The 27491-nt window shown below is 40.7% G+C and overlaps 1 protein-coding gene across 4 annotated transcripts in view; it reads right to left on the reverse strand.

The window, feature by feature from the left end:
* Positions 1-1301: 1301 nt before the first annotated feature.
* ZFR (zinc finger RNA binding protein) overlaps positions 1302-27491 on the reverse strand; it is a 92856-nt gene continuing 66666 nt past the window's right edge. For 3 of the 4 annotated variants that reach the window (XM_073620718.1, XM_073620709.1, XM_073620728.1), the window contains 12 exons: positions 26821-27008; positions 25204-25323; positions 24054-24199; positions 22377-22539; positions 21381-21586; positions 19935-20085; positions 16794-16938; positions 12304-12401; positions 11339-11434; positions 9413-9524; positions 7889-7986; positions 1302-6343 (listed from right to left, as the gene is read on the reverse strand). In XM_073620718.1, coding sequence (XP_073476819.1) covers positions 6164-6343; positions 7889-7986; positions 9413-9524; positions 11339-11434; positions 12304-12401; positions 16794-16938; positions 19935-20085; positions 21381-21586; positions 22377-22539; positions 24054-24199; positions 25204-25323; positions 26821-27008 — 1703 coding nt within the window. In that variant the 3' untranslated portion in view covers positions 1302-6163. Of the gene's footprint in view, positions 6344-7888; positions 7987-9412; positions 9525-11338; positions 11435-12303; positions 12402-16793; positions 16939-19934; positions 20086-21380; positions 21587-22376; positions 22540-24053; positions 24200-25203; positions 25324-26820; positions 27009-27491 lie in introns of those variants that run through there. The other variant, XR_012242898.1, reaches the window with a different exon arrangement.

Below are 27491 nucleotides of genomic sequence, written 5' to 3' on the forward strand. Positions count from 1 at the left end.
CGATGCCAAAAAGGTTGGGGATCGCTGATGTACAAAGCACAGGAATTGATTCTTAGACCATGAATTACATGCCCACCTTCAGGTGATTGAACCCTGGCAAAAAGCTGGAGGTCAGCTAATTGCATATGCCTGGTCTAGGAGCTGCCAAGAGCCCAAGGGGTAACAATCACCAATGATACATTTTTTGGTATGACTAACACGAGACGAAGAAATTTCAGATGACAAGTCCAATCTTACCATAAAAACCACCTTCAGGATGGTTTTGTGCAATGCTTTCAATCATGAAAGTCTTGTATTAAAAAAGGAGTGTGTTTCATCTCTTGTTTTCCAGCTAGGTAAACCCTTTTATTTTGCCCTGCATGGGCCAAGGAAAGTTCACTGGGAACTGATAATGGAAAATGTCTGACTGCCATTCCTTCCAATACCAGTGGGTCTGCACTGATGTGTGGCTTCATGGGATCCATCCTTTGGGCAAGAAAAGTTTACGCTACAGAGAACCGGTGTTTAGAAGAAAATAAAACTTGGATGGCCGCACTCTGCTGAAGACATCTTTATTGAAAAAAGTTTAAAATCCAAATACGATCACTTCATGTACAGAAAAACAGGGAAACCCCGCTAACATGTTTCACACCATGCATTGGTGCTTAGTCATAGGTCCTAGCTATGACTAAGCACCAATGCATGGTGTGAAACATGTTAGCTGGGTTTCCATGTTTTTTCTGTACATGAAGTGATCGTATTTGGATTTTAAACTTTTTTCAATAAAGATGTCTTCAGTGGAGTGCGGCCATCCAGGATTTTTTCTTCTAAATTTTGTGCAGAGCCAGCACCTGTGAGTTCTTAATAGGGCGGGTGTTCCTAAGAGGTCTGGAGCTTTTTGAAGCAGCAATCTCTTTCTATACAGTGAACCTGTGCTTTGACTAAGGAGGAACATGTAATAGTAGTGCAGTGTAAGTGGGTTCTTAGGCCCCTGGTGCTGTCACACTAGGGCAAGGAGAGAGCCCTCAGCCCTGTGTAAGCTCCAGACTAAGCTCACACAGAGTTTCTTCACTGCACTCTCCAGAACAACAGGGGAGTAAAGAAAAAGTGAATAGGGGCTGCTGTGGAGGGAGGCATGTACAGTTTATTGCAATGGAGCTCGGCAATTTACATAATAAAGCGGTCACAATTTCCACTGCAGATTACTATGCTTCAAATATCCAAACGCCATGATCTTACCTCACGTGATGGAATCATCACTGCTCTAGCAAGGCATTTTACAGTTTAGGCCAGATTGTCATTTAATACACAAGAAAAATAAGTTTAAGATTGTCCACTTTCAGGTTTATTTCACTGCAGTGTTGACAACAAATGATTTTAGTGCCAGTTTACATGAACAGTATGATGCAAATTATAGTACATAAGTATCATCAGCTTCTCACATGACACATGAAGGCAGGCCAGACCAAATCAAATCAGCACACACTCTTCTTGTATTAATACATGGTGGAGCATATTGAAGGGTGAAAGTCACTCTGAAGGCTCTCCTGAACAGCTGCTGGACCAGATAAGAGTACTGCTGACTGGACAACCAATGTCGTTTTGTTGTAGTCTGTGAATGGATTTACATATAAAGCCTCACGTACACACTGGACATCTGCTTCTAGTGGCATTTTTTTCCCCCTCTACCTAATCTCTCCTGCATGTTAGCCTATGTATTCACGCACACAAGGTGTTTAAAGGTATAGGCACTTAGAGGTAGGGGGGAAAAAAAAAAACCCTTCAGCGTTTTGGCAGAAAAAACACTTGACACTTCTAAACATGCAATAATGTTAGGTTCATTTAGCGCTTGAGCGTTAATTCATTTCAATGGCTAGAATAAATGATCTATTCTGGCTAATGTAGCAAATTAAATGCCAAACGCTTGTCGCAGCTAAACACACATTAATTTGTTACACACTTGCAAGCATCAGGCGTTTTTTCTGCCAAAATGCTGCCAACAGGAAGAAATGTTTTTAAGAGAGTTAAGAAAACATCCTGTGTGCATGAGGTCTTATTGTTACATAAATTGTACTCTGCAATATATTCCAACTGTACAGCTACATTAATGAACAATCCACTAATGTTCAGAAAAAATAAAAAAAATAATATCAACTGTTTTAAACCATGTAAAACAGAATTATTCTGTTAGCTATCTCTTTTAAAAAAAAAAAAAAAAAAAAAAAAAAAAGTTTCAAATCAACAATGAAGAACAAGGTAGCCTCTTAAAAGATCAGGCTATACGTATCAGTTACACATATCAAATGCTGTTACGCTGTGTTATTGCTTTTGCTCTGGGCTCCATTCACATATCAGAAGTGCCGCGATTTTCAAAATGCACTGTAAAAATGTTAAATCTCACTTCAGCATATTCAGGTGCCATTCACACAAAAATAAAAAATGCAATTTCTACAGCAACAAATTGTGCAAACCAAATCACCCAAAAGAAGTACCGGATTATTTTTTTTGGGGGGGGGTGCGTTGCATGATTGCAGGACTGCAACGCTTTTAGGTGCCATTGAAATGAATGGCACCTGAACACGCTGATGTTCAACTTTAACAGCACATTTTGAAATTGTGGGCAGAATCACGGCACTTCCAAGCGCCGATGTGTGAACAGAGCCTCAGGATCACCAGTGGTCTCTGAAGTGCATCCTATTGGGGCTTTGAAAACTTGTACGAGTTTTGTTATGAACCCACAAGCGAGTATCTGGGCAGAGATGTATCTACCAAGTATGCCACAACATGATTTTGTGTGTTCATGAACTGCTTGTATAAGAGCCACAAGGGGTTTGTTTTTCCACGTGGTTTCTGAAAAACAAATGAAGCTTCTTCAGACCATTGCTCACATTTAGTGTACAGTTCCACAAGCCTCTGTGATATCAAGGGTTTAGTAACCCCACTTTTTCTCCATTTGCCCTAGATTAATAAATTAGTACGGGGTGGGGTTTTTGTCTTTATCCCTAGCAATACTAGAGTGGCTTTAAAGTGAACATGTCAGACTAGTTGACCTCACGGATGGATAGAAAACAGGATACCTACAAATAGGTACTATAATGTCAAAAACAAAAGTACAAAGTCAGTCTTGTCAGCATCATCAGCAAAAGCACAGAATATTAGGCGACTCCCCCTCACACAGCTTTCATCAAGTGCAAATTCCTATGAATATAGGAATACAAAAATACTTGGCAGTTCATAACAAGACTTCCATGTGAGACTTTCAAGAAGAATGTTAAAAATTCTAATCAAATGTACGAGTGTATAGGGTCTTACATGATAAAATGTAAAGCTCCAATTTGGAGGATCATTCTTTTTTTTAGGAGTAACTGAACTACTGATTTATAATTAGACAAAGCTCCTAAGGAACAAATTCAACCAAAATGAAAAAAGAAAAAAAAAAAAAAAAAAAAAAAAAACTTCCCATGTCAGGGGGCACAATACAGCATAAATTACTATTTTTGATTGCTCTATAACAGTGGTTTCCAAACTGCAGCCCTTTGCTTGCCTTTATCTGGCACCTGGGTCCCTTTTCCTCCCACTAACAATGGGGCATAATTCCTCCCACTGACACCAACAATGGGGCATAATTCCTGTTATTGACACCAATGAAGGGGCGCTATTCCTCCCACTGACACCAATGATGGGGCACTATTCCTCCCACTGACACCAATGATGAGACACTATTCCCCCCACTGACACCAATGATGGGGCGCCATTCCTCCTACTAACCTCATTGATGGGACACCAATCCTCCTCCCTAATGCCAAAAATGCACGGTTTACTCCCACTGGTGAAAGGACAGTTTCTATTCGCACTGGCCACAGTCCGGCCCCCCTTAACTCTGATGGAAAGTAAACTGGCCCTTTGATTAGAAAGTTTGGAGACCCCTGATTTATGACAAGCTTGAGCAGCTAACACACAACACATTAGAGTTATAGTAACCGCCTGCAATCAATTATACCTCATAATATATTCTAGATGTTAGCAGGTAACAAAAACCTGATGCAGTAAATTTGATCTCAGCATATATGCTGCCATATAGTACACTAAAGCTGACCACACACTGTTAAGGTTTTTCATTCAGCACCCCCAAAAAAACAGATTTCCTCTATTAACACAAAATCGGATGAATGAAAGAATCCTATGTGGGGAAATTATTTTCTGACAGCGGTACCTGCCACTTACAGAATACTCTGGATCAGCAGCTGCAGATGATGATCGACAGAAAACTTTCCAACATATCTCGATTAAACAATTTCTATCGAGTGGTGGAGCCCACATATGCTTCCAAATTGAACTGGTCCCTGCTGGACCGGCCAAATTTCGATCAGCGTATAGCCAGCTTAACTATATAGTCAAACATCTGGGGACACCTTACTATCACACCTACCTTTGAGGCTAAAAGTATTTGAATAACCCACCAAATTGAGTTCAGGTGCTTCCAGTGAAGGTTACTGCTAATGCTACACCATACAAAAGACATTTTAAACAACTGTGCACTTCCAACTTTTTGGCAACAGTTTGAGGGAACGCCCTTTTCTGTTCCAGCAAGACTGTGCCCTTGTATGCATAATCAACTCAAAACAGATGAATTGACCAGTTTGGTGCAAAGGAACTTAACTGAACACTTTTGTGATAAATTGGAAGGCTGATTTCAAGCCAGGTCTTCTTGTCCATCATCAGTAAATTGACCTCACAAATGCTCTTTTGGGTGAATGGGCACCAATTTTCATGGACACACTCCTAAATATTGTGGTAAGGCTTCTCAGAAGAGTGGAGGTTGTTATAAGCACAAACAAAAGGAAACTCATGTCCATGGCTTTGGAATGGGATGTCCAACAGGCTCATATAGGCATGATGATCAGGTATCCACTTTTGGCCATATAGTGTACATCAGATATTTGGGGGGGGGGGGGGGGGGGGGCGCGACTTGGGCAGCAACCAATCCCGAAAAATGTGCCTGGAAAAATTCTACTGGGGAGTTAGCACTAAAAAAAAAAATAAAAAAAAAAAAATAAAAAAAAAAAATGCAGAAATGCTGTAACCAGTGATGAAACGTACAAACCTACAACCAATGATGGAACTTGACTTTTTTTTTGTGGAATTATCTTTCTAATCTTCCCACAAGCCACAGAGTTACAAATGACTTGCGATATGTTGCCTGTCATGCCTTAGAAGGTTTAAACTCACTGAACTGTATGCTTCACTCACATTAGCCTTGTTGCACATCAAAACCTGAAGAAAAATTGCAAATAGAGGCAAAAAGACCTATTACTATAAAAAGCCATTCTATTTAAAAAAAAAAAAAAAAAAATGAATAAAATTTGGAGAAAAAAAAATGCATTCATGCAGTACTGGCGGCGACTGTGTATGAAAGACCGTAACAAAGGAATATATTAGCTTTACTCTGTCCTTAGCACAACTAAGAGCAAACAAATAGACAGGAAGCTGCCTTAGTTACAACTATATAAACCATTGACACTAATGCCACGAGATTTCCAGAAACGTTTACTTCTGACTGCTGTAATTGGAAAACGAAACAAAAAAGTGTTTTAGTTTTCACACAATACGTACATGTGTATCGATTTACAGAGACAAGAACTGAAAAGAATTAGTGAAGGCTCATGCCATATCTAATAAAGTAACTTACAACTAAAGTAAGCGGTCCCTTTTCCCCTGCCGCCTTTTGTTATTTAGGTTTTATTTTAATAAAACTTAAAAACACAAAACCAAAGCACAACTGAAAATTAAATACTACAACTACAAGATAAAAAGACACTGCACAGGGAGTGAGTGGGCATCCCAGTTGCCCTAAAAAACTTAACTAAGAATACCTATCCAGATCACAAGGAGACGGCATGTCTAAAGACATGCACGGCCCTTACTGAACAGTAAATTGTGTTGGTGGTTATATCCATCTGGCCAGGGGAAAATGGCTTCTAAATTTTAACAGCTATACAAATATTTAACTTATTAACAACCCCAGAGGTTCTACATCAGTGCGAAGCAAGGGTAACAATGCGACAGTTGTGCCAGGACTTGTAACCCTGCCGCAGACATGATGGAAGACCTCTATTAGTGGAAATGTATTTTTTGTGGGAAACGGAGCACAAGCTGTGCATGGGTTGGCATCTTTGTGCCCTTTTTAAAAGTTATCATAGTCTTTTTTGTCCTTCTTTCCTTCAGCTTCGAAACTGTCCACACCATCGCTGTCTCGCCTTCGCTTGCGGTTATTGTGAATGTTAAAGCGCTGGTTCATCTGGGACAGAGGATCCATACCAAGGACTTTGTGGATCTGTCTAAATGCAAGGAGCCTCAGTGCAAACTGGCAAGGAAGAAAAAAAAAAAAAAAAACGTACAAGACCGTGTTAACGATAGGAAGTAAAATTACTTTGCAAATAAACTTTCAAACAAGTTTGGTTACAGAACTCTCATTAGTATTAACAAATTTAATCTCACATACACCCAATCATATCTCTGGGCTAGTTAGGCTCTTACTCTTGGAAAAGATTTATAGTAGGATATCCTCATTGGCAACAGAATGGTTCCTTTCTATTCGCCACTTCATAGTCCCGCCCTCTCTCCAAATAACAAAAATTAAAAAGCGCCCATCCCACTCCAGGAGGATGCAGTTTGCCTTCTCATTTTCTTACTTTTTGTTGACCTCTCAGACAATACTCCCCACACTTCTCTCAATGTGAAAATGTGCTGGGATACACTTCTGTAGCCGAGGACAGAACCCTACCATTGGATTTCCAGTGTTTCTCTGGCCCTTGTTATGTTAGCCTACAACAGTATTATTGATATACATGTATGATGGCAGTTCTGGACTCTCTCCCCCTCTCCATTTTTTTTCCATATTTTTCCGTCTTTCTAGGTTAGAATTCTGATTTTGTGAATTTGGAATTACATTGCATGCAATGTATATTTTCAATAAATAAAAAAAATAAAAAATACTAGTCCATAAAATTCATGTCACAATAAATGTATTAGCTTTGCCAATAACAATCCCTTCTATATTCCTTGCCTTTGATCTTATCCTTTGACAGGATCACGATTTTTGAGACTTACTATGGTTGAGCTCAGTTGTCACTTCCACTGTTAAGGAAGCACCCTTGAGAGAGGGGCATGTCATCTAGAGAACCACCACCCAGTTTCCCTATTCAACACCCCTGCCCTTTTCAGGTGATCCCTGAAGCCCAGCATTCTTGGTTACTAGGATGCAGGTTGTTTCTGCTGCCTAGCATCCTTTGTTTTCAGAATGGCTACTGCCACCTAGAGGGTCCTTGGCTACTAAAATATGGGCAGGTCCTGCCAAATAGCATCGCTGAGGGATGATCGGTCACAGCCCAGCTGCATAGCATCATTGGATATGGTACAAGGACAAGACAGGACAGTGACATGTACAAAAGAAATCCAAAAAAACCCAGGTGGTCTCTTCTGTAGTTAGCACATTTTAAGGGCCCGTTCACACTATAATGCAGCGCGGGAAAGCCGTGTTACCATGCGGCTTCCCACACCGCATTCTGATCACAATGCCCATTCCAATCTGCTGCAGGGGTCAGTTCAAGTTAACGAAACCGCAAATGCAGGTCACAAAACGCATTGTTTGTCCGCATGTGGCACAAAAGTACCTTGCAAAGCAGTTGCTGCACATTTAAAAAGGTAGTGCAGCACGTGTGGTGAGATTTTCAACCCAGTCAAAATAAATGAGGTTGAAAGCACATTGCACAGAACTGCATAGCGTTCCTGTGCACTTCACATGCAGTGCCTTGTGTGAATGGGCCCTTAGACTCTTCCTTCAAGCTTTCATGTATGATTGATCAAATGACCATGTGTTACATGTTCCCTTTATGATTAAGCCTTTTACCTGAGCACTGGAAGTTATATCCTCCCGCTGCTGTTCATTCATTGTAGCCAGAGTGTCATAGGGATCCTTTTCACAAGGGTCAAGTAAGCCTGGACCACCTGTCAGAGAAGAGGACAGAACATGTTAGCACGTGTGCAACGGTACTTTAAGCTCTTAAGTCATTCTTCAGACTGTCACACTGAACAGTACAATTAACAGAAAACTGGATGTGACATTTTATACATTTATAATGCTCCCACTGACAGCTGTGATACAGCAGATGGATCTGCACAACGTGATACACTAAAATATGCATTTGTTCCAGGGAACTAGACAATGAGATCTGACAAAATCACGATCAGTTATTACCGAGAGTATACCAATAAACATAGACATTATTTAGGACTGCATTTAGCATCATAGTTTCTTTTTTAAAATTTGCTCAGCAGGGTGTGGGTACCTATAGGAATGAGTTGTGTCACCCAATCTTGTCAATATCATATGGTGCCACCTAAAATCTGTTGAGAAGATTTCAGTATTGGATTTCAACATTTGCACAGGTTGACAAACCAAAAAAAAAAAAAAAAAACAACACCACTCCTGATCACTATTTCTCCTGCAATACAAATACTATTTTACTATAAAAGTCTTGTTTACCAAGGTCTTGACTGAAATTTTTTAAAAACACCAACTCTGGGTGCTGCTGAGCTTCCCCCTGGAGGCCTTCTATCTGTATTGTACACATACCTTTTGTAGGGATCTTCAGGCTGGTCAGGTTACAAGCAGAGCTCCTGCTTCAAATTCAACGTGCTACTAAAAGCTAAAAACATTTAACTTAATGCATTCCTGCATTAAGATTAAAAAAAAAAAAAAAAAAAAAAACCACACACCAGCCACCAAGATTGTAGGATCATTTTTTTGTGTTAAGAAATTTAAAGGTTTTAAACCTTCGTATTTTTTCACCTTAATGCATCGTATGCATTAAGATGAAAACACATGGCAGTGACTGCCCCCGCCAGTTTTACTTACCTGAGCCCTGGAACTTGACCCGGCAGGGATGTGCTGTCTCTCTGCAGGGGGTTCTCGGCTCTTGATTGGATAGACTGATAGCAGTGCAGCCATTGGCTCCCTCAGCTGTCAATCAAATTCAATGATGCGGGTGCCGTGGTCAAGTCATACATTCGGCGGCTACGGCCGCCGAATGCCGGACTCGGGAGCGCACCCACAAGGTAACACCCAGGAGAACGCTTCTCCTAGGGGGTGATCTGATGTGGGGAGGATCCGTGAGAGCTGCCGGGGATGCCAGAAGACGAGGAGCGGGGCCACTCTGTGCAAAACGAGCTGATAAAAAACCTACCACCAAAAGAAAGCTTCTATACAAAATGTATTTGGGTAGTGTTGCCTGACCAAGTAAACTAGTCAAACTACCACATCTCTGAAGACTGAAAAATGGCCTGAGGGGGAATATACAGGCTGGTATTCAAATGATTATTACTGTAAACGTTTACACATTTTTCAAATAGCGCTGTTAAAATCTGAACTTACCCTTCAGAATGATACCAGATGATATGCACTCGAAAACTCTCCGTAAGGCATCTCCGGGACTCTGGGGACTAGAGGCACTGCTGATTGCCTTCTCCACCAACAGCTCCATTGCCTACGGAATGCAGATTTTAGGCATTTTAAAAATAGCTGTACAGTGTATGTATGCAGAAAATCAGTCACAAAAAGGAAGAATTGGTAAATGTGAAGCCCACTTTTCTTTAGTTATAGGAAGGGTTAGAACCTGTCACCAAAAAGACGAAAATGAAAGCTATGAATTTTAATAGATACATTTTTATCATTAGATGTAGGAAAGATACTAGGTACAGGGTTTCTACATCTACGCACCGATATCTTTAAAATTTACACAGCATTCATAAAGTATACAGACCTTCACTTTTTTCAGTTTTGTTATGTTGCAGCCCAATACTACAGTTATTTAAAATGATTTTTTTTCCTCATTAACTACTTGCCGACCACAATACATAAATATATGTTGTGGTTTGCAAGTGGTTTACCCTTGGTACTGTTTAATTTTTCTGCAAGCAGCTCTGTCCTGAAACCAGTTAGCGCAGCTCATTGGGAGGGGTGTAAACAGAGCGGGCAGTGTAAACATCCCCTTCCGCCGGTGTTTTTTAGGTTGTTTTCAGCAGTTCACACAAGAAACGATCCGATGGTGAGGCTGGCTGCTGCCATAGGTGATGAGAGTTAACACTTTGACCGACTCTATGGCCTTGGGGGAGCAAAACGATGTCATGACGTCACTTACGATCCAGGCTGGAAGGTTTTTTTTGATCTTTTGCTTTTAAAAAAGGTAAAAGATACGTTTTGGAATTGAAGGGACAGTAAAAATAAAAATACCTTTTTAAAAGCGCCCCCATCCCTCCATTCCCACACGCAGAAGTGAACGCATATGCAAGTCACGCCCACATATATAAAAACGGTATTCGAACCACATATGTGAGCTATCATCACAAACATTACAGCGAGAGCAACAATTCTAGAGCAAGATCTCCTCTGTAACTCTAAACAGGCTGATGTGCGGCATCTGGCTTCCTCCAGACATAACGTTTAGCATTGAGGCGAAACCATTCAATCTTGGTTTCATCAGACCAGAAAATCTTGTTCCTCACAAGCAGGCTTTTATGTGTTTTGCACTGAGGAGAGGCTTCCGTCTAGCCACTCTGCCTTAAAGCCCAGATCGTTAAAGGCATGGAGTGATGGTTGTCCTGGAATTTTGTCCCATCTCCACACAAGATCTCTAGAGCTCAGTGTGACCATTGGGTTCTTGGTCACCTCTCTTACTAAAGACCCTCTCCCCCCGATTGATCAGTTTGGCCAAGCTGCTGGCTTTTAAAAAAGGGTCCTGGTTGTGCAAAACGTCTTCATTTTGAGAATTATTAAGGCCTCTGTGCTCTTAGGAACCTGCAGTGCAGGAGAAATGTGTTTTGTAGCCTTCCCCATACCTCTGCAGCCAGTTTTTCATGGCTTTTTCTCAGATACAGTATGCATGGTCAGCTGTGAAACCTTTTGAGAGGTGTACCTTTCCAAATCATTTCCAATCAAATATACCACAGGTGGACTCCAATCAAGGTGAAGAACCATCTCAACGACGAACAATAGAAATGGGAGGCACCTGAGCTAAAATTTCAAGGGTTGTTGCAAAGGGTCTGAAGACTTATGCCAATCTCAAACTTCAGTTTTTTTTTTGCCTTTTTCATACATTTGCAAACATTTCTAAAATTCTGTTCTCACTTTGTCATTATGGGCTGCGGAGTGTAGATTAATAAGGAAACAAAATGAATTTAAACAAACTGCAGTATCCAGCTGCAACATAACATTGAAGACGTGAAGGGGGTACTTTATGAATGCATTATAGAAGGCCAGACCAAGTTTACAGCTTACACAAACAGAATTTGGAGTACATACCCAGCTTGGAAAGTCAGACCACGTTGGCACACGCTGGCACAGGTCACGCAGGATACGGATGATGATGACGCAGGACTGCAAACCATTGGCTCTAGCCTTGCATACAAGAACAGCAACAAGTTACCAACATCATACAGCCAGCAGGCGAAAGACTAAAATACCACTTTTGGAAGCACTGCGCCCACCAATTTCTGTGGTATTTTAGACATTTAAGAGAACCCCCCCCCAAAAAAAAAAAAAAAAAAAAAAAAATAACATTGTGATTTTCTGTTAACTTTGACTTGTAAGCCTTGTAGACAAAAAGGAATTGAATCACATTTACATTTGAAAATAACAAAGTTCTAGCTAGAAAAAAAAAAAAATAACCAAGAATAAAAACATGGAAAAAAAAACAAAAAAAAAACAAAAAAAAAAAAAACCACAAGTAGGGACTGGAAGGTGTCCAGAATCTGTTTGGCGTTGTACTGTGGCTTTGTGGGAAAGCAAAGTCACAATGCCAAATGGGTTCTTGGTACCTTTCACTTCCTACTCTAAAAAGATAAAAATAAAAAAATAGATTAAAAAAATAATTTAAAGCTAAACAGGAAGCAGTTTACACATTTCATCTGTTAAGCAAAGATACTCTGCAGCCTTATGGAAAAATACAGATTCACAACACAGTCTAGGATGGGAACACTGATAAAAATGAGTCAGTCTTTAATTAATGACTACTCGATGACCAGAAAGAAATAAAAAAATTAAATGGAGCAAAACAAAATAAAACAAACAAAATTGGCAATAAAACAGCTGGATGTAAGTCTTTATACATTTAAAAATGTTCTTGTTCCATGCTTCTGGTCATTTAATTATTTTTATATTTTTTGTCAAAGAGGAACAAAACAAGCGTGTAACTATACAACAAATTAAACAGTGATAGTGCTAATCTCTCATAAGGCTACAAGAAGAAAGTAAAATGATGTGCGAACCTGGAACCACTTAGCGTGGCGGAGAGCAGCCAGAGCGTCAAGGCATTTTTGCCTGTCCAAGACGTCCGGTGGGTCTTTCACCATACCCGAGGTTACATCTAAAATGGATTGAATTGGCAAAAGTGCAGTGAGGGACGGGTGTTTGACCAGGTGAGCAAGACAAATCCTTCTATACAGCTACAGTGTCACACAAGCCATTCCCATGACAAGTACCAATGTTGTCTGACAACGTAACGAGCCCCATACATGATGCTTGATTGACAGCAAATGACATTTAAAACATGTTACCACACCAGATTTCCTGTTGCCGCTGAAGTGTCCTTTACTGCAACAGCAAATTATTTGTAAAATGTAATATCATTAAGGAGGAGGGTAGGGGAGGTAGACTATACCTGGTTGTTCCAACCACAAATATTTTAGGGGCGATTTGAAAATGCCGCTTTAAGGCCTGGGTGCCTCCAATGTTTTCTCCATTATGGAAACTATAGCAGATTAGCTTTTGGAAAAGCACGAGAGCTCAATCAGTCCAGTCGACCTTCACCGACAAACTCACCCATAATATAAGCTCCATAACGTGAAAAAAAGCCCAACGGTGTGGGATGCAGGGACACCCTTTCAAGGCACCCTTAAAATGTAACTATGGGGGCTCGAGAGGAAAACAAAAAAACAAAAAAAGAAACAATGCCCACCTTTCGTAACCTCCTCTTTTTTTTTTTTTTTATTCAAGACTACAGGCACAGGTTTTGTCCAAAATTGGTTAATCCTACATGCAGCGACCTTGGCTAGTTGAACAAGTCTCCCACAACATTGTGTGATTAAGGAAGGATGGTTGGCCACAATGCACTAGCAAACTAGATCACAAGACAGAAGGGATGCAGAAATCCACTGCAGCAAACTTACACTAATTTAAGTACAAGAAAAAGGCATGCCAACTAGTCATGCACCAGCAGTCCTGGCTGCTAGATATGACTATCAGCAGAGGTGACTACTGTATTTGGCCAGGCAAACCTATGGTGAAGTCTCAAATGCTCTCACTGCACAAAAGGTATTGACCAAATACCTGGATGTAGACATCAGAAGATGTAAGAGATCAGATTGATGCCAATCAGGACTTGGGCAGCAGAATATACGTTCACTAAATTTATTAGAGGATCGCGAGTAGAAGAGATGTAAATATGGCTTAAAAAGTAATTTCACCCAAACGGGATACTTCAGTTTCACAGATGTTCAAGGATTGCGGCACCCACTGCATTCAATTTTCTCTTGGAAGCTCCAGAACAGAGATAACCTTGCTGTAATTCTCTCCTGGTGCTACACTGTCCTTACCATAAAAAGATATCAGGGAAGTGAGTCCCATATTGATATACCTGAGCACTGGGTGCAAAAGACAAGAGCAGCCTGCAGATTAAATCAACGCCTCAGCATCTACCTAAAACTGAATTCAAGTTTGGGTAAACTAACTCTTTAAGCTGCTTTCATAATTGCCCCATACACGGGCAGGGAACAGTAGCTAATCTAACCAAACCCTTCCATGCTATATGAACAGAATGCGCCACAATGCACACACTTTATTGGGGTGTGGATTTTTGCATCCAATTTGAATGGTTTTGGATCAACCCCTTAAGAGTCAAGTTCAAGAACACTTTAGCAGTGGAGAATCAAGGAAATCCAGCTGATAATATAGTTTGGCAAACTGCTTAAATGTTCTACCAAGGTCTACTAGAAAGGGGAATGCAGCAAAAAAAAAAAAAAAAAAAATTTGAACCGGTCAACGTGAGATTTTGGTTAAAAAAAAAAAAAAAAAGTTGAGGCAAAATGCATGGACACAAAAAACAAAGCTTTTCCATAGGCTCTTTTTTGTTAATGCACTTGAAAAACAAAAATTAATGAACAGGGCGGTTGTAGGGGTGCCCTGCATGCCATTTTTTAAAAAAGCAAGTCTCTTTGGGGTGAAAAAGCCGTGAAATGATGATAATCTGGTAATTCACCACGCACCTTAGCTTTGATCACAAACTCAGAACTTAAAAAAATAGTAGTTCATTTTTAAAGCGTGCAGCTATAAATTAGAAAGGAAAGCAGTCAATGTTTGCAAATCATCATTGGGTTGACGTTTAAACAGGAAAATTTAAAGGGCTCCACCAGAAACTGATCCTTTGCCTTTATGAGCAGGGAGATTAGGGGACTCATGTGAAGCTACACTTGCCTCCTCTTTCTGCTGTTCTCAATCCCTTTCTGATAAGTCTGTTCGATTTTCTACTGAACTTTCCCAGCACAGTTGTTCGGGAAAGCCTAACAGAAAACATTAATAGCAGTGATCAGGCAGCAAGTAATGCTTGACATCAGCGCACCCCAATACACCCAAATTAAAGTTACCCGTTAACTGGATTTCCAAAATGCTCTTGAAATAAGAGGTTAATCAGTGAAAAAGATTGCTGTGCCCACACTATTTCATGCTTAGCTTTGGCAGAAAAAAAGGATTTTCAGAAACTTGTCTATTAGCTGAGAAGGGTGGTAATTATAAGTCTCCGCCCATGAGGAACCAATTTACCAATGCTTAGTCAATTTCCTGCAACTTGCACTCAGAACTAACATTTCATTTGGCTTCAGTTACTTTATCCTGTAGGCAATAGCGAAAACATGAGAAAATATGTAAAACCATCAGAGAAAAATAGTGTGAACACTGCATACATTTGAGAAGAAACGAGAAGGGAAGGAGTAAAGCAGATGCCTGCACTATGCAACCAAACCCCCCTCTGTAATATATTAAACAAGGCTGGTGTGACACTGAGCTAGAAAAACCTTGGTCAAAAATCCTTCCGTTGACTTGGCAGAAATTCCTTGCTGGAACCAATTCTCAGCTACAAGGCTTTAGAAGAACAGCTGAAAGGATGGAGAAAAACACACACAAGTAGACTTGCTGGTGGAAAGGCTCAACAGCAAGGTTAACATATTTCAACTAAAAGGGTCACTTTGGTTTTTCCTGTAACAGAGCTGTGGCATCTAGAATCAGGAGAACGACATGCAGCAGAAGGGAAGCCCCTAGCCCATTAGTTACCTTTTAAACAAAGCAATTTTGAGGTTAGGTGACAGACTGTGCACTGCAAAACCTTGTTATTTATGCAGAAGGAAGGAAAGCAGGAGGCACAATGGTCATAGACAATGTCAACTTTAACTGAAAAGTGGACTTCTACTTAAGACCAACTAATGTGGCAACACAGATGAATTAACCAGTTTCCTGAGGTTTGGCTATTCATTGCAGTTATCAGCCTGAGCACACGTCAATAGGCGCATCAGATCTGACTTTTGCCAAGGATCGGGCCCCACTGATCTTGAGAGATTTAGCCATGGAGGAAAAAAAAAAGAAAAAAAAACTACCATATTTAGTGGGATACAAAAAAAAAAACAGTATTCATTCATTATACCACAAACATGTGAATACAAGTTTGTATATCACAGTAGTATTAGCAGATAAAGAAATAGTTGGGCTTAGCTGACCACGGCAATACAAATAAAATTAGGGATCTAAACCATGCTGCCACACGGGGAGGTCCAAAATTGTGGTCCACACATCAGTTAAAGTGGAAAAACCCCTTGGTAAAAAAAAAAAAAGAAATTCAGCAAATGTACTTCAGAAAAAAAATAAACAGAACCTGGATTGTTTAGTGCAATGCAGGATTCACACTAGGTCAGATCAACGACTTCTTTGTTTCCTTTTATAAGAATAAAGCATGCAAAGGATAGCTATAAAACATTTCCTTCATGTCTGTAAAAACTTAAGTATTAGACAGAACCACAAGAGGAAAGTACTGCTATACTTCTAAATACAAATGATGGGACTTAAATAGCTTATCTAACAAATGATTAAACATTTACTGCAGACTGGAAGTTGCCTGTATCAGTGAGCAGTTTCCTTGACACTAGCTAAGGAAACAAATGTCATTCTCTGACCTACATGACAGAACCAACAAATTGCAGACACTGCTTCTGCTTTATAGCAAGTAGATGACTGGAAAGGGGCATGTAAAACACCATGGCAGCAACACTGGCGTCACATCAATTCTTTTCAGAGATGCAAACTGTTCATAATAAAGCAGCCATCTTTTTGGAGGATGCTATATTTATCCTGAGGAAAAACATACTATTCAGCTGGCATTATTAAAAAGGAGGGGACTAAATTTCTTGCTATCAATTCTCCTAAACACGTATGAAGTCATAAAGTGAAAAAAGGGTTAATAGCTCTCTGATAAAATTATTAACGGACAATTAAATGTTCACTTTAAATAAAAAAAAAAAAAAAAAAGAAAAAAAAGAAGATCTCCCTAAATGTAAACTGATTAAATTGAAAAAAGGCAGTATGCATCTTGTAGGAAGTGTGACACCATGTTTGTGCTAGAATCTGTCATCCCATTAAGAACAATGCAAATAAAATAAAATTAAATGAATATACAAGTAAATGATCATGGGAGTAATGTTGTTAACGTTTTTCCAACCTCCATCCCTATTGTTGTTTTCTTCTCTCATGATCGGAGAGGTCAGCGTTATTGTGACCTGCATTTTAGGTTCTACGCAGGAATTCAAAATAATAGCCGATTCCGGGATGGAAGACACCACCTCATATTTCTCAGGGCTGATCACCTGCAGAAACAGACAACGGGATTTTAGAGGGACAATGTAACAAAATTCATTAAAATATAAGCTGGGGGAGGGGAAAAAAAAAAAAAAAAATAAAACAACCTGATTATTATACAGGATTTATATAGCACCAACAGATTGCGCAGCACTTTACAATGTAGAGAGGGGGGACAGTACGATTACAATACAGTTCAATACCAAAGGAATAAGAGGGTCCTGCACATAAAACTTACAATCTAAACCTTATCTAAGAGAGAGACTATTGGCAGACCATTAATTTTAACAAAAAACTTCCTGTAAGATTTACCTGTGCACTTAGCACGTTATGAATTTTATTCATTACAGGTACTTCTATAGCGTCAACTTATGCAGCACTTTGCATATATATTATACATTCACATCAGTCCCTGCCCTCAAGGAACATACAATCCAAGGTCCCCAACTCATACACATACTAGGGCCAATTTAGACAGGAACCAATTAACCAACCAGGAAACTAGTACCCAGGAGAACCCATGCAGGCACAGGGAGAACATGCAAAAAATTTTCCTGTAAAAGCCTCCCATGTGTAGGCATCAACAAGCCCTAAGACTGCTGCTGGGTGCTGCCATCTTGTATGCGATGTCCGTAGCTCTAGCAAACTCAGAGCTGCCACTCAAGTTACTTTTTTAAGTCCAGAGAAGAATTCGTTGAGGCTGACAACACTGTTTGGGATTTCAGGTCAGAAGTCTCAGAGAGGCAGAGTTGTCAGCTCACTACAGGAAGTTAAAGAGAGATAAAAGATATCTATCTACCTTTGTCTCTTTACACAGCAGAGCTGAAGAAAAATGTCCATCCACCTAGGAGACTAGCACAAAAAAAAACAAAAAAAAAAAAACTGCTGGTAGTAGGAGGGTGTCATCTTGGGCTGGCCTACAACTTTAATAGGTGTGCTCGTGCAGTGCACTGCCCCTTTAACCACTTCAAAAATCGGGCCATAGTAAAAAAAAAAAAACAAAAAAAAAACAAAACGTCCTCAATTTGGGTGGGGTGGGGTGTATCTGAATGATGCCTGTAGCTACAGGCATCATTCAAATATTCTTTGCAGCCGGCGATTCTGTGCACAACAACAATGATCATAGCGGCAGTTCCGCCGCTTGATCGTTCTTATAGGCGACGGAGGGGGCCGCACCCACCCCCACCCCCACCCCCCCAGGCCCTCCGCTATCCAGTGCTTCTCCGGGCTCTCGCGTGCCATTGGGGGCCCGGAGAAAGAATCGGCCGGCGCCGGATGATGATAGAGATTTCTGGTGACCAGATGGTCACCAGTTATCTCTATGACCGTCGGAGGCCCGGGCGCGACATTATGATGCCGGATGTCTACAAAGCCGCGATCGTGGCTGTCAGCATGAAGATCGGTGAATTTTTTTTTTCACGATCTCATGCTTTACAGCCTGGAGGAGAGATGCGAGGTCTTATTGACCCCGCATCTCCCCATAAAGAGGACCTGTCAAATAGATTCCTATTACAAGGGATGTTTACATTCCTTTTAATAGGAATAAAAGTGACCAAAAAAAAATGTAAAAGTGTAAAAATAAAAAAAATTTAAAGTAAAATACAAATTTTTTTTTAGAATGCCCCTGTCCCCGGCAGCTTGCGCTCAGAAGCGAACGCACACGCAAGTCCCGCCCACACCACACATGTGAGGTATCGCCACGTGCGTTAGAGCGTGTGCAACAATTCTAGCACTAGACCTCCTCTAACTCTAAACTGGTAACCTGTAAAAATTTTCAAAGCGTCACCTATGCAGATTTTTAAAGCGGAGTTCCACACAAAAATGGAACTTCCGCTTTTCGGAACCCTCCCCCCCTCCAGTGTCACATTTGGCACCTTTCAGGGGGGAGGGGGGTGCAGATACCTGTCTAAGACAGGTATTTGCACCCACTTCCGGCATAGACTCCCATGGGAGTCTACGCCTCTTCCCGTCCCCACCGCGCTGTCTCAAGGGAAACACACAGCTCCCAGGAGAGAGCGGGGACCACTTGGGACACGCAGCGCGACTCGCGCATGCGCGGTAGGGAACCGGGCAGTGAAGCCGCATGCTTCACTTCCTGATTCCCTCACCTAGGATGGCGGCGGCAGCTGCCGAGAACCGAGCGGGTTCTCGGCGTCGCCTGCTGACATCGCTGGACCCTGGGACAGGTAAGTGGCCATGTATTAAAAGTCAGCAGCTGCAGTATTTGTAGCTGCTGGCTTTTAATATTGTTTTTTTTTGGCGGTGTGGGTGGACCCCCGCTTTAAGTACCGAAGTTTGGCGCCATTCCATGAGTGTGCACAATTTTAAAGCTTGACATGTTAGGTATCTATTTACTCGGCTTAACATCATCTTTCACATTATACAAAAAAAATTGGGCTAACTTTACTGTTTTGTTATTTTTTAATTCATTAAATCGTTTTCCAAAAAAAAAAAAAAGGCATTTGAAAAATTATTGCACAAACCGTGCGAGATAAAAAGTTGCAATGACCGCCATTTTATTCTCTATGGTGTCTGCTAAAAAAACATATATAATGTTTGGGGGTTCTGAGTAATTTTCAAGCAAAAAAAAATGATGATTTTTACATGTAGGAGAGAAGTGCCAAACTATGCCCGGTATTGTGGTTAAATAACATGCCAAGTGAAAAGAATAAAATGGGTCTGAAGTCCAAGTAAAAAACACAAATGAAAAAAGGTGTGGCAATAGTAAAGTCAATCAAATGCGTTGAATATGTTCAACACAATCAAAATGAAAATTCATATATGCAGAGTGCACTCTGCAGCAATGTATAAAGATGAAATTAATGAGAGCGAAGATCAGAAGTAAACACTGTCTCTTTAAAAGAATGGTTTATGAGAAAGGGACCCAAGGATGCCAGAGACATTACTGCTGATTAACATAACTTGAATGCATTCTACAGTGTGGTTTTGAATGGACCATATAGTGTTCTTACAAAGACATTGTGATGCAAAGCACATCACTTACAGTAAGCTGCTTGGGAAGATTCTCAGCTATACGAGTCAGCAAAGACTTGGTTGGTTTTTCGGCACAGAGTAAAACAAGGCTGACATTTCGATCACCACGCAAAAGCAATCCTTTCGCCAGTACACCAACACGCAAAACTCCCTTCAGTGCTCTGAAAACGAGAACAAAATGAGAATACACAATGCAGTATTCATTCTACATTGGTTTATAGCTAGTAAGCTTTGGATTTAATCATTAAATTTTGGGATCTTTAGGACCACAATGGAAGAGAAAGGCCTGTGCGGGGCGGCACAGGCAGGCTCCGTCATGTATATACACATGACTGAGCTCCTCCTGTGACTGATATGTCCATCAGGCACAGCAGATCACTGTTACTGGTATTCAGGTATGAGGTGATCGCCATTATTGATCATAGCGACATCATGTAAAACAACCTGCCATGAATGGCTTTCTATTCATGAACAGACTGCTTACTGTTGTGATCTGTGATTGGCCCAAAGCAATCACATGGTACCTGGCTACCTGTACCATGTGATCAGCTTAGCCAATCACAGATCAAAAACAATAAGAAAGCTATTCATGAATGGTTAACCCATTCATGACAGCTAAAACTATTGATTATACAGTGATCATCACTGTATCTGTTATAACTGTTAAAACAAAAAAAAAACACTAATCACCCCACATAGTACAGTTACTATGGTGACACTAAACTACTCTGATATATGTTAAAAAAAAAAAAAAAAAAAAAAAGAAGGAGGATTGGTTTGAGCAGATGTGTTCACAAGCCAGTAATGGCTTATTTACATCCTGGAGAAACTGGAAGTGACAATATCCTAGTCGCTTCAGGCGGGAAAAGAGATTATACGTTATTACATGTGGTGGCTGCAATAGTTTTAAAGGCTTATTTACATTTTTTACCTGGTGATCCTACAACACTTCCTATTCTAGGATGACATGGTTCACGCACCCTAGGCTGCTCTCCAGAATTGGATTACAAGAACCTCTCCTCCATTACACTGAAGCAAGGCATTATGTAGTTTATAGAAACTAGCTGGGAAAGCTGATATTAGTTTGAGATTTCGGCTTAGCGCACAGGAAGTTATAAGGGCCTTTCAGAAAGGGCCAACAGGTCTTTACTATAGTTGTAGTAAATCTTCTTAGCCAAAAAAAAAAAAATGAAAAACTAGTGTAGCCACCACATCTAAGGACCAGTAAGCTGCAATAGATTAAATTTTTGTTCTTGAGTTGAGATACCCGTGTGGTTCAGATTAAAATACAGCACAGCAATATTTTAGAAAGCCCAAACGGGAAAGGAGGGGGGGAGCGAGAGCTTTATGCTAGCTGCACGCCATTCTTTCTCATTGTGTCCATGCACATATGCATATATACAAATAAAGGCAGATATAAAACACTCTGAAATGGCATCCTATGAGCTGCTCATACCTCTCTTTGCCAAGATCCTTCTTCTCTTCAGTCTCCTTTCCCTTACTCTTGTCTTGTTCAGCCATGGAGTCAGAGACGAGTTTCAGTGCTCGTTCAGTCAGAGACACTATTTTCTGCACAGCCTGCAGTTCCTCCTCTGTTGGGTAGATGGTGGCATGTTTGGTCATAACATATCGGTCATCGGAGGAATCTGGTCGTCGTAGAGGCTGCAAGACACGAAAGGTTAATATGAAATAACTAATAGAAAATAGTTTGCATCAGAAAATACGAGTGGCTTGGTTGTTACATTGACACACTTGCTTCAATAAATTTGAGGATCTACCTAGAATCCATATGTGCTATCTTGTTCTGGGTCAGAATCTAAAAATATTACAGCAAGAGTATTTGGATGTCAGCCAGGCAACTAGTATTTTCAGGATTAGAAAGTCAGCAATACAATCTTCCACGTTTTCCTCAGGAAAGGGGTCTTTTAGCAAGTACAAAGCTGTACTATGCTTCATAACAAAAAGGTTGCAGATTTTTCATAAAGGCCACAAAACAAGATTTGTGATTGGTTAAAAGTTTTTTTTTTTTCCAAAATTACACTTACCTAGGTGGATGCAGCATCGGTCCGATGCTACATCTGTCACCTGCCGGTTCTAAGTCTGAGAAGCAAGCGATCAAAGACCGCCAATCTCAGAGCTCTGCGAGCAGAGAGCTGGTGATTGTCGGTCTGCTGAAAACGGGTCACAGGAGTGCAGAATGAACAGCCAAATGAGCTTTAATAGGCATTTTTACATTTCTAAAAACTAAAAATAGAGTTGGGCTGTTAGAGGAAACAGCTCAACATCTTAATCTTTTAACAATTAGTGTCAAACTCATGCAACAGCCAAGAATAATAGATGCGGTAGATGATCTTTAACAGGACTGATCTGAGTGACAATTGCATTGCGGCGTTCTAAAAATCCAGCGGCTTCAACAAAGATCAGCAGCGCTGCTCTTTCTTGCTGTACTTACAGCTGGTCCTTGTGGTTGCGGTGGCATCCCTGGTCTCACTCCCAATAATCCAGGAGGTCCTGGAGGACCGTGGTGATAGCCTCCTTCCGGTCCTCTCCGTCGGTCATCCCAATGATGCTGCTCCTCCTCCATTCTCCTCCAGTACATGTCTTCTTCGTAGCGCCTGCAAATCGTACAAAATTTGACCATCTCTGGCATCAATAAAACCGCTTATGCAAATTTTATTTTAAAAAATGACTTTAAGAACAGTTTCTGATAAAGTAAATGTACCATTTTATATAAACTGCCGCAACAAAAAATTAAGGGTACTTGGCATCACAACCAATCAGGAGTTAAATACGTCGATTTTAACACCTCAAATCTGACAGCTATAAGAACTTTGCCTTCCAAAATCAAAAAACTAGCAGCAGTGTCAAGCAGGCAATACAAATTGGTTACACAATCTCCTTTAGATCTACCAATTATGCAGTGTGAGGGTCTGCTTGACTGGCCATAAATAGGTAAACTAAGACATTTTGGTAAATTGAAAGGCTATTTAAGGCATAATTAGAATGTAGTGTGTATGAGCATTTTAAAATGTTGGAACCTACAACTTAAAAAAAAACTTTCAATCCACAGAGCTTTGATAAAAGAGAAATGTGGAAGTTGCCACCTCTCATATCAAGGTTTCAGCCTTCAATACCAAATAAGTCACTGACCCAGAACTAGCTTGCAGCCAGTGAAGTCAGAAAATACTTGAAAGCTTGGTAGTGAAGTCAAGATCAAGATGACCAGTCCAAGGCCTGCATCTCTATGAACAAATAGGGGAAACTGCCATAATTATGCCCATCAAACCTATGTGTGTAAATCATGCACATGTCCTGCAATGAGAGTAGACTCTGCAATGAAATCCTTGCACTGCGTGCAGGCGGCTTTAAGGCCCCTTTCACACGGTCAGACCGATCGGGTCAGTCTGTGTTTTTCAGGCGGACCCAATCGGACCACCCATTGTCCTCTATGGGGAGGTGGATGTCTGCCGACACCCGCTTGGCATCCGATAAAATCCGCTGAAAACAGACATATGCCGATACTGTTAGACATCCATTCAGCGGGTCGGATGACAATCTGCTGGATACGGACATGCAGTCCATTTCCCTCCAACCGCTCCATAGAGGAGAGCAGGCTCTGCAAAGCAGACAGGACGTGTCATCCACCTGCTCGTCGGGGATCAGAGCGTTGCCACAGTTACCATCCGTAACTAAAAAGGTTAGGCCCCATTCTGATGGCACCTGTACTGCATACAGGCTGCACTTGTTTTTGCATCTAGAGTCATGTACAAGTAGCCACATCTATAGGCTGCCTGCAATCCACACCAAAACAAATGCCACCTGCATGCAGTACGGGTGCCATCATCTGCTTAAACAAAGTCCTAATTAAAAATTGTATTTTTCTTTCATATATTTGGATGGGTGTTATTCGCTAATACCCTATTGAGACGCTAGAAACAAACTTGTATGGGATATTGCTTGTATTGTATCAGACAATTTTTAAACTCGAGCAAAGTAAAACACCAAGATCCTGACTATGAGTGCAGCTATAAGACAGAAAAGTAAAATCAATTTAGAGCATTATATCTTTTTAAAAACAAATACAGCACACCATTTGATGGTAAACACTCCATCAAAGCAATCCACGCACCTCATCTCCATCCTCCACCGCTCCTCCTCTTCTCGCCTTCGCCAGTATTCTTCTTTCTGCATCTGTTTCCGCATCTTCTCCTCTTGGATCTTCCTGGCTCGAATGCTTGGCTTCACTTCCACCTGTAAATCTGGGTTGACCTTTTTCTGTTTGTGGACGAAAAAGAGAAAGTAATTCAGTAGGGATATTTCATGCTTCAATTTCGGAAGTTCATACAATTTAATCAGTAGCTGGAATAAAAGCTTAAAAAGAGGATGTCCACGCTGTAAAAAAAAAAAAAAAAAAATCCTTTAGCTGCCGACTTTTAATAAAAGGACACTGACTGGTCCAGGAATCCTCCGGCAACCTCATCTAGGGCAAGTTCATCACTAGCCTTTGGGTTCCCGGTGCCAGCATCCCAACTGTGGGCAGCTGGCTATATGTGACTTTGGGCTTCACAGCTGGCTGCCCACTGAGCATGCATGAGTCAAGCTGCGCTTTGTGAATGATCCCACAGTCTTCTGGGACCTGTGACGTGACCCAGAAGACTGCGGGGAGGGGTGGGAGTGGGTACCCGCTCCCCCCCGCAAAAAAAAAACGTTAAAGTTACATGGCAGGGTAGGGGGACGTAAAGCAGAACTTCCCCTTTTAGGTGGAGTGTCACTGTAAGGCCTTGTTCACACTGTATGTGTATAAAAACTGATGGAAAAAAGATGCACATTTGACTTGGATAGGCTTGTTCACACCATGTGCAGAGATGTGCATATTTATTATGTACGTATCTGCAAGGACACAATGAAATCCAGTGTTTTCTATGTGCTGTGTTCACACCAGAACACTGCTGTCAGTTGAGCTTCATTTCTGTGCAGAAAAATGTAACAAATTCTCTGCAAGGGCACAAGGAAGACTATTGTTCTCTATGTGCCCTGTTCACACCACAATGTTGATGTAACATCAGTTTTTAATTTTTCTGTGCAGAGAACGGCATACAAGTTTTTCCCCACGTAAAAAAAAAAAAAAATCTGCATGTGATACCAGTATTGTGGGGTGACGAGTAACAGAGAACAATGGTTTTTCTTATGTTCTTACAGAGACCGGTGCAAAATAACTCGCATCACTGCCCATGGTGTGAATGAGGCCTAAAGGAAGACATTACTAGTCTAGCACTCACCTTATACTGCAACCGATGCCTCCTCCCTTTAAGGTGCATTTCTTTAGCATTTGGATCATTGAAGCTGCATTCGCACAGCTTACAGTGGAATCTGATAACTTTTCCTTCATCATTACGTACCTGAAGGGAACAGTTGTAGATAAAAATACTTTGACAAGGACAGAGTTTTGTGCAATATACATTACAATATGTGACAATACTTTCATAAACATTGTTACAAATACCTTAGTGGTGATACCAGGATAGGAAAAAACTATTCAGGCTCAGGGAGTGTAAGAGGACACGGGGACACATAATGAGATTTGAGGAGACGAGCTTTAACCTAAAGCTGTGTAGAGGGTTTTTCACTGTCAGGGTGAGAAGGAGGTGGAACTCTCTTCCACGAGAGGGCTGTTCCTTCAATGCGTCGATGGCGACAGCGTATATAGTAAATATCTCCTACATGGTGCGAGTTTAGGAGATATTTACAGTACCTACAGGTAAGCCTTATTATAAAAGACACAAGATTTTACTTCCTCTTTAAGCCTGGCCTTTCCCTGTAACTCCAAGTCGGTCCTTTAATGTTATAAGTGGGTCTGCTAAAAAAAAAAAAAAAAAAAAAAAAAAAAAAGAAGAAGGAGAAGACAATGCATTTTTATTTTTTTATTTTTTTTTTTTTACAAAAAAATCTATGAATTGCCAAGGCTTCCGACTGCAGTTCTCTACCCTTTACTTACTCTCACTGACTCTTATTTATGTAAGAGATGATACACAGCAAATCTGTGTACTGCCTTTGATGAACAAGCAAGAATTGGATTATGATGGGTTTTTTTACAGTAGAAAATGAGGGTAACTTTCAGTACTCCTGCTATCTTAAAATGAAGGTTAAAAAGGACCCTTATCCTGAAAGCAATAAAGTCCTATTTTTTTAAATATAGATAGTAATCAGTAGATTAATTTAATTTTTATTTTTTTCGATTTATTATATAACTATTGTTACTTTTTTATGAATGCACAGGCACTGTTTTGCACTTGTGAAGGACCTAGCCGGTGTGTCCATTGTCAATGGACAGTTTGGCCCGCCCAGTTTTCCAAGGGTGGGGAGAAAGAGTCTGAGTTATTTTATCTGTTGTGTTGTGTTCATGTGTTAAAATAAAGGAGTCGATTCCTGCTTGACCCTCAAGACAGAGCATCTTGTCTCCTGTTTGGGGGAGAATTGTTTGTGTGAGTTCCTGGTTCAGCTGAATGAAGTGTTCGGTAGCTGCCTTTGTGTTTGGGTATGGAATGTCCTAAACGACTTTAACCTCTTTCATACTCGGGGTGTCGTTACAACTGGTGGCAGCAATGGGATCATTCCCACAGCCCAGAAGGACAGCTACAAGAGGACACAGGACAACGGAAGCACAGTATGAACGGCTCTCTGAATGCATTATGCTAAATTGCCAAGCCGGGTACGGGGGATTGAGACACAGCTGTCATTTATCATACGCAGATACGTAGGAAGCGAGCCGAGTGAGAAATTAGTAGTACAATATGGTGTTTTGAAAGCTCAAAAACTGCCTAAAAATGAATCAACCCTTTAAGCCTTAGCGTAGTCATATATCTTCAACTTGTATTTGGGTCCAATTTTCAACACACCTCTTCAACATAATCATGACCCACAGGCTGGACATCACTCTGAAGAGCAGCGAGGGTCTGAGCAGCTTCGGACATTGCATCCATCTTGGATTCTGGTGACTGCACATTGGAACTAGTAGTAACCTTAACACCGTCACCCATTTTGCTGTCTTCAATCTTATTCCCAGTGGACTGCAATTTATTACCACCTATGAAGGAGAGAGAGTAAAATAAGACCTTAAAAGCTACTGTAGCCAAAATTGACCATAGGCAACCCCTTTAAAAAAAACCTTTACGGCTCATCAGTTTATAGTTAAACAGCGAAATTGTGGACTTTAGGTACATGTAGTAGTGATTCACATCTGCTAAAAAGCCTGCAGCTTAGTATAGATAAGTAAACAAAACTCTAGCAGACCATTGTTTTCACACCAGTACTGCTGTCGCTAACAACCGCTACTGCAACAACATTACATTTACTAAAGCAGAAGGAAAGACTACACAAAACATAGCTTGTAAATGTTGCTTCCCCATTGCTTTTTTACTCCACAGACAATCACCATCTAAATACATTGACGTTAATCAAGAAGTCTGCAAAGCTTTAACTAACTCTTCTCTCTGATGTTGTAGCAGCTGGTGGGCTTGAACTGCAAAGAAAACCTGGCAGAAGCTTTGGACAATGGCAAGTGACGTCA

The sequence above is a fragment of the Aquarana catesbeiana genome, linkage group LG01, assembly GCF_042186555.1.
Source record: "Aquarana catesbeiana isolate 2022-GZ linkage group LG01, ASM4218655v1, whole genome shotgun sequence".
Classification (NCBI taxonomy): Eukaryota; Metazoa; Chordata; class Amphibia; order Anura; family Ranidae; genus Aquarana; species Aquarana catesbeiana.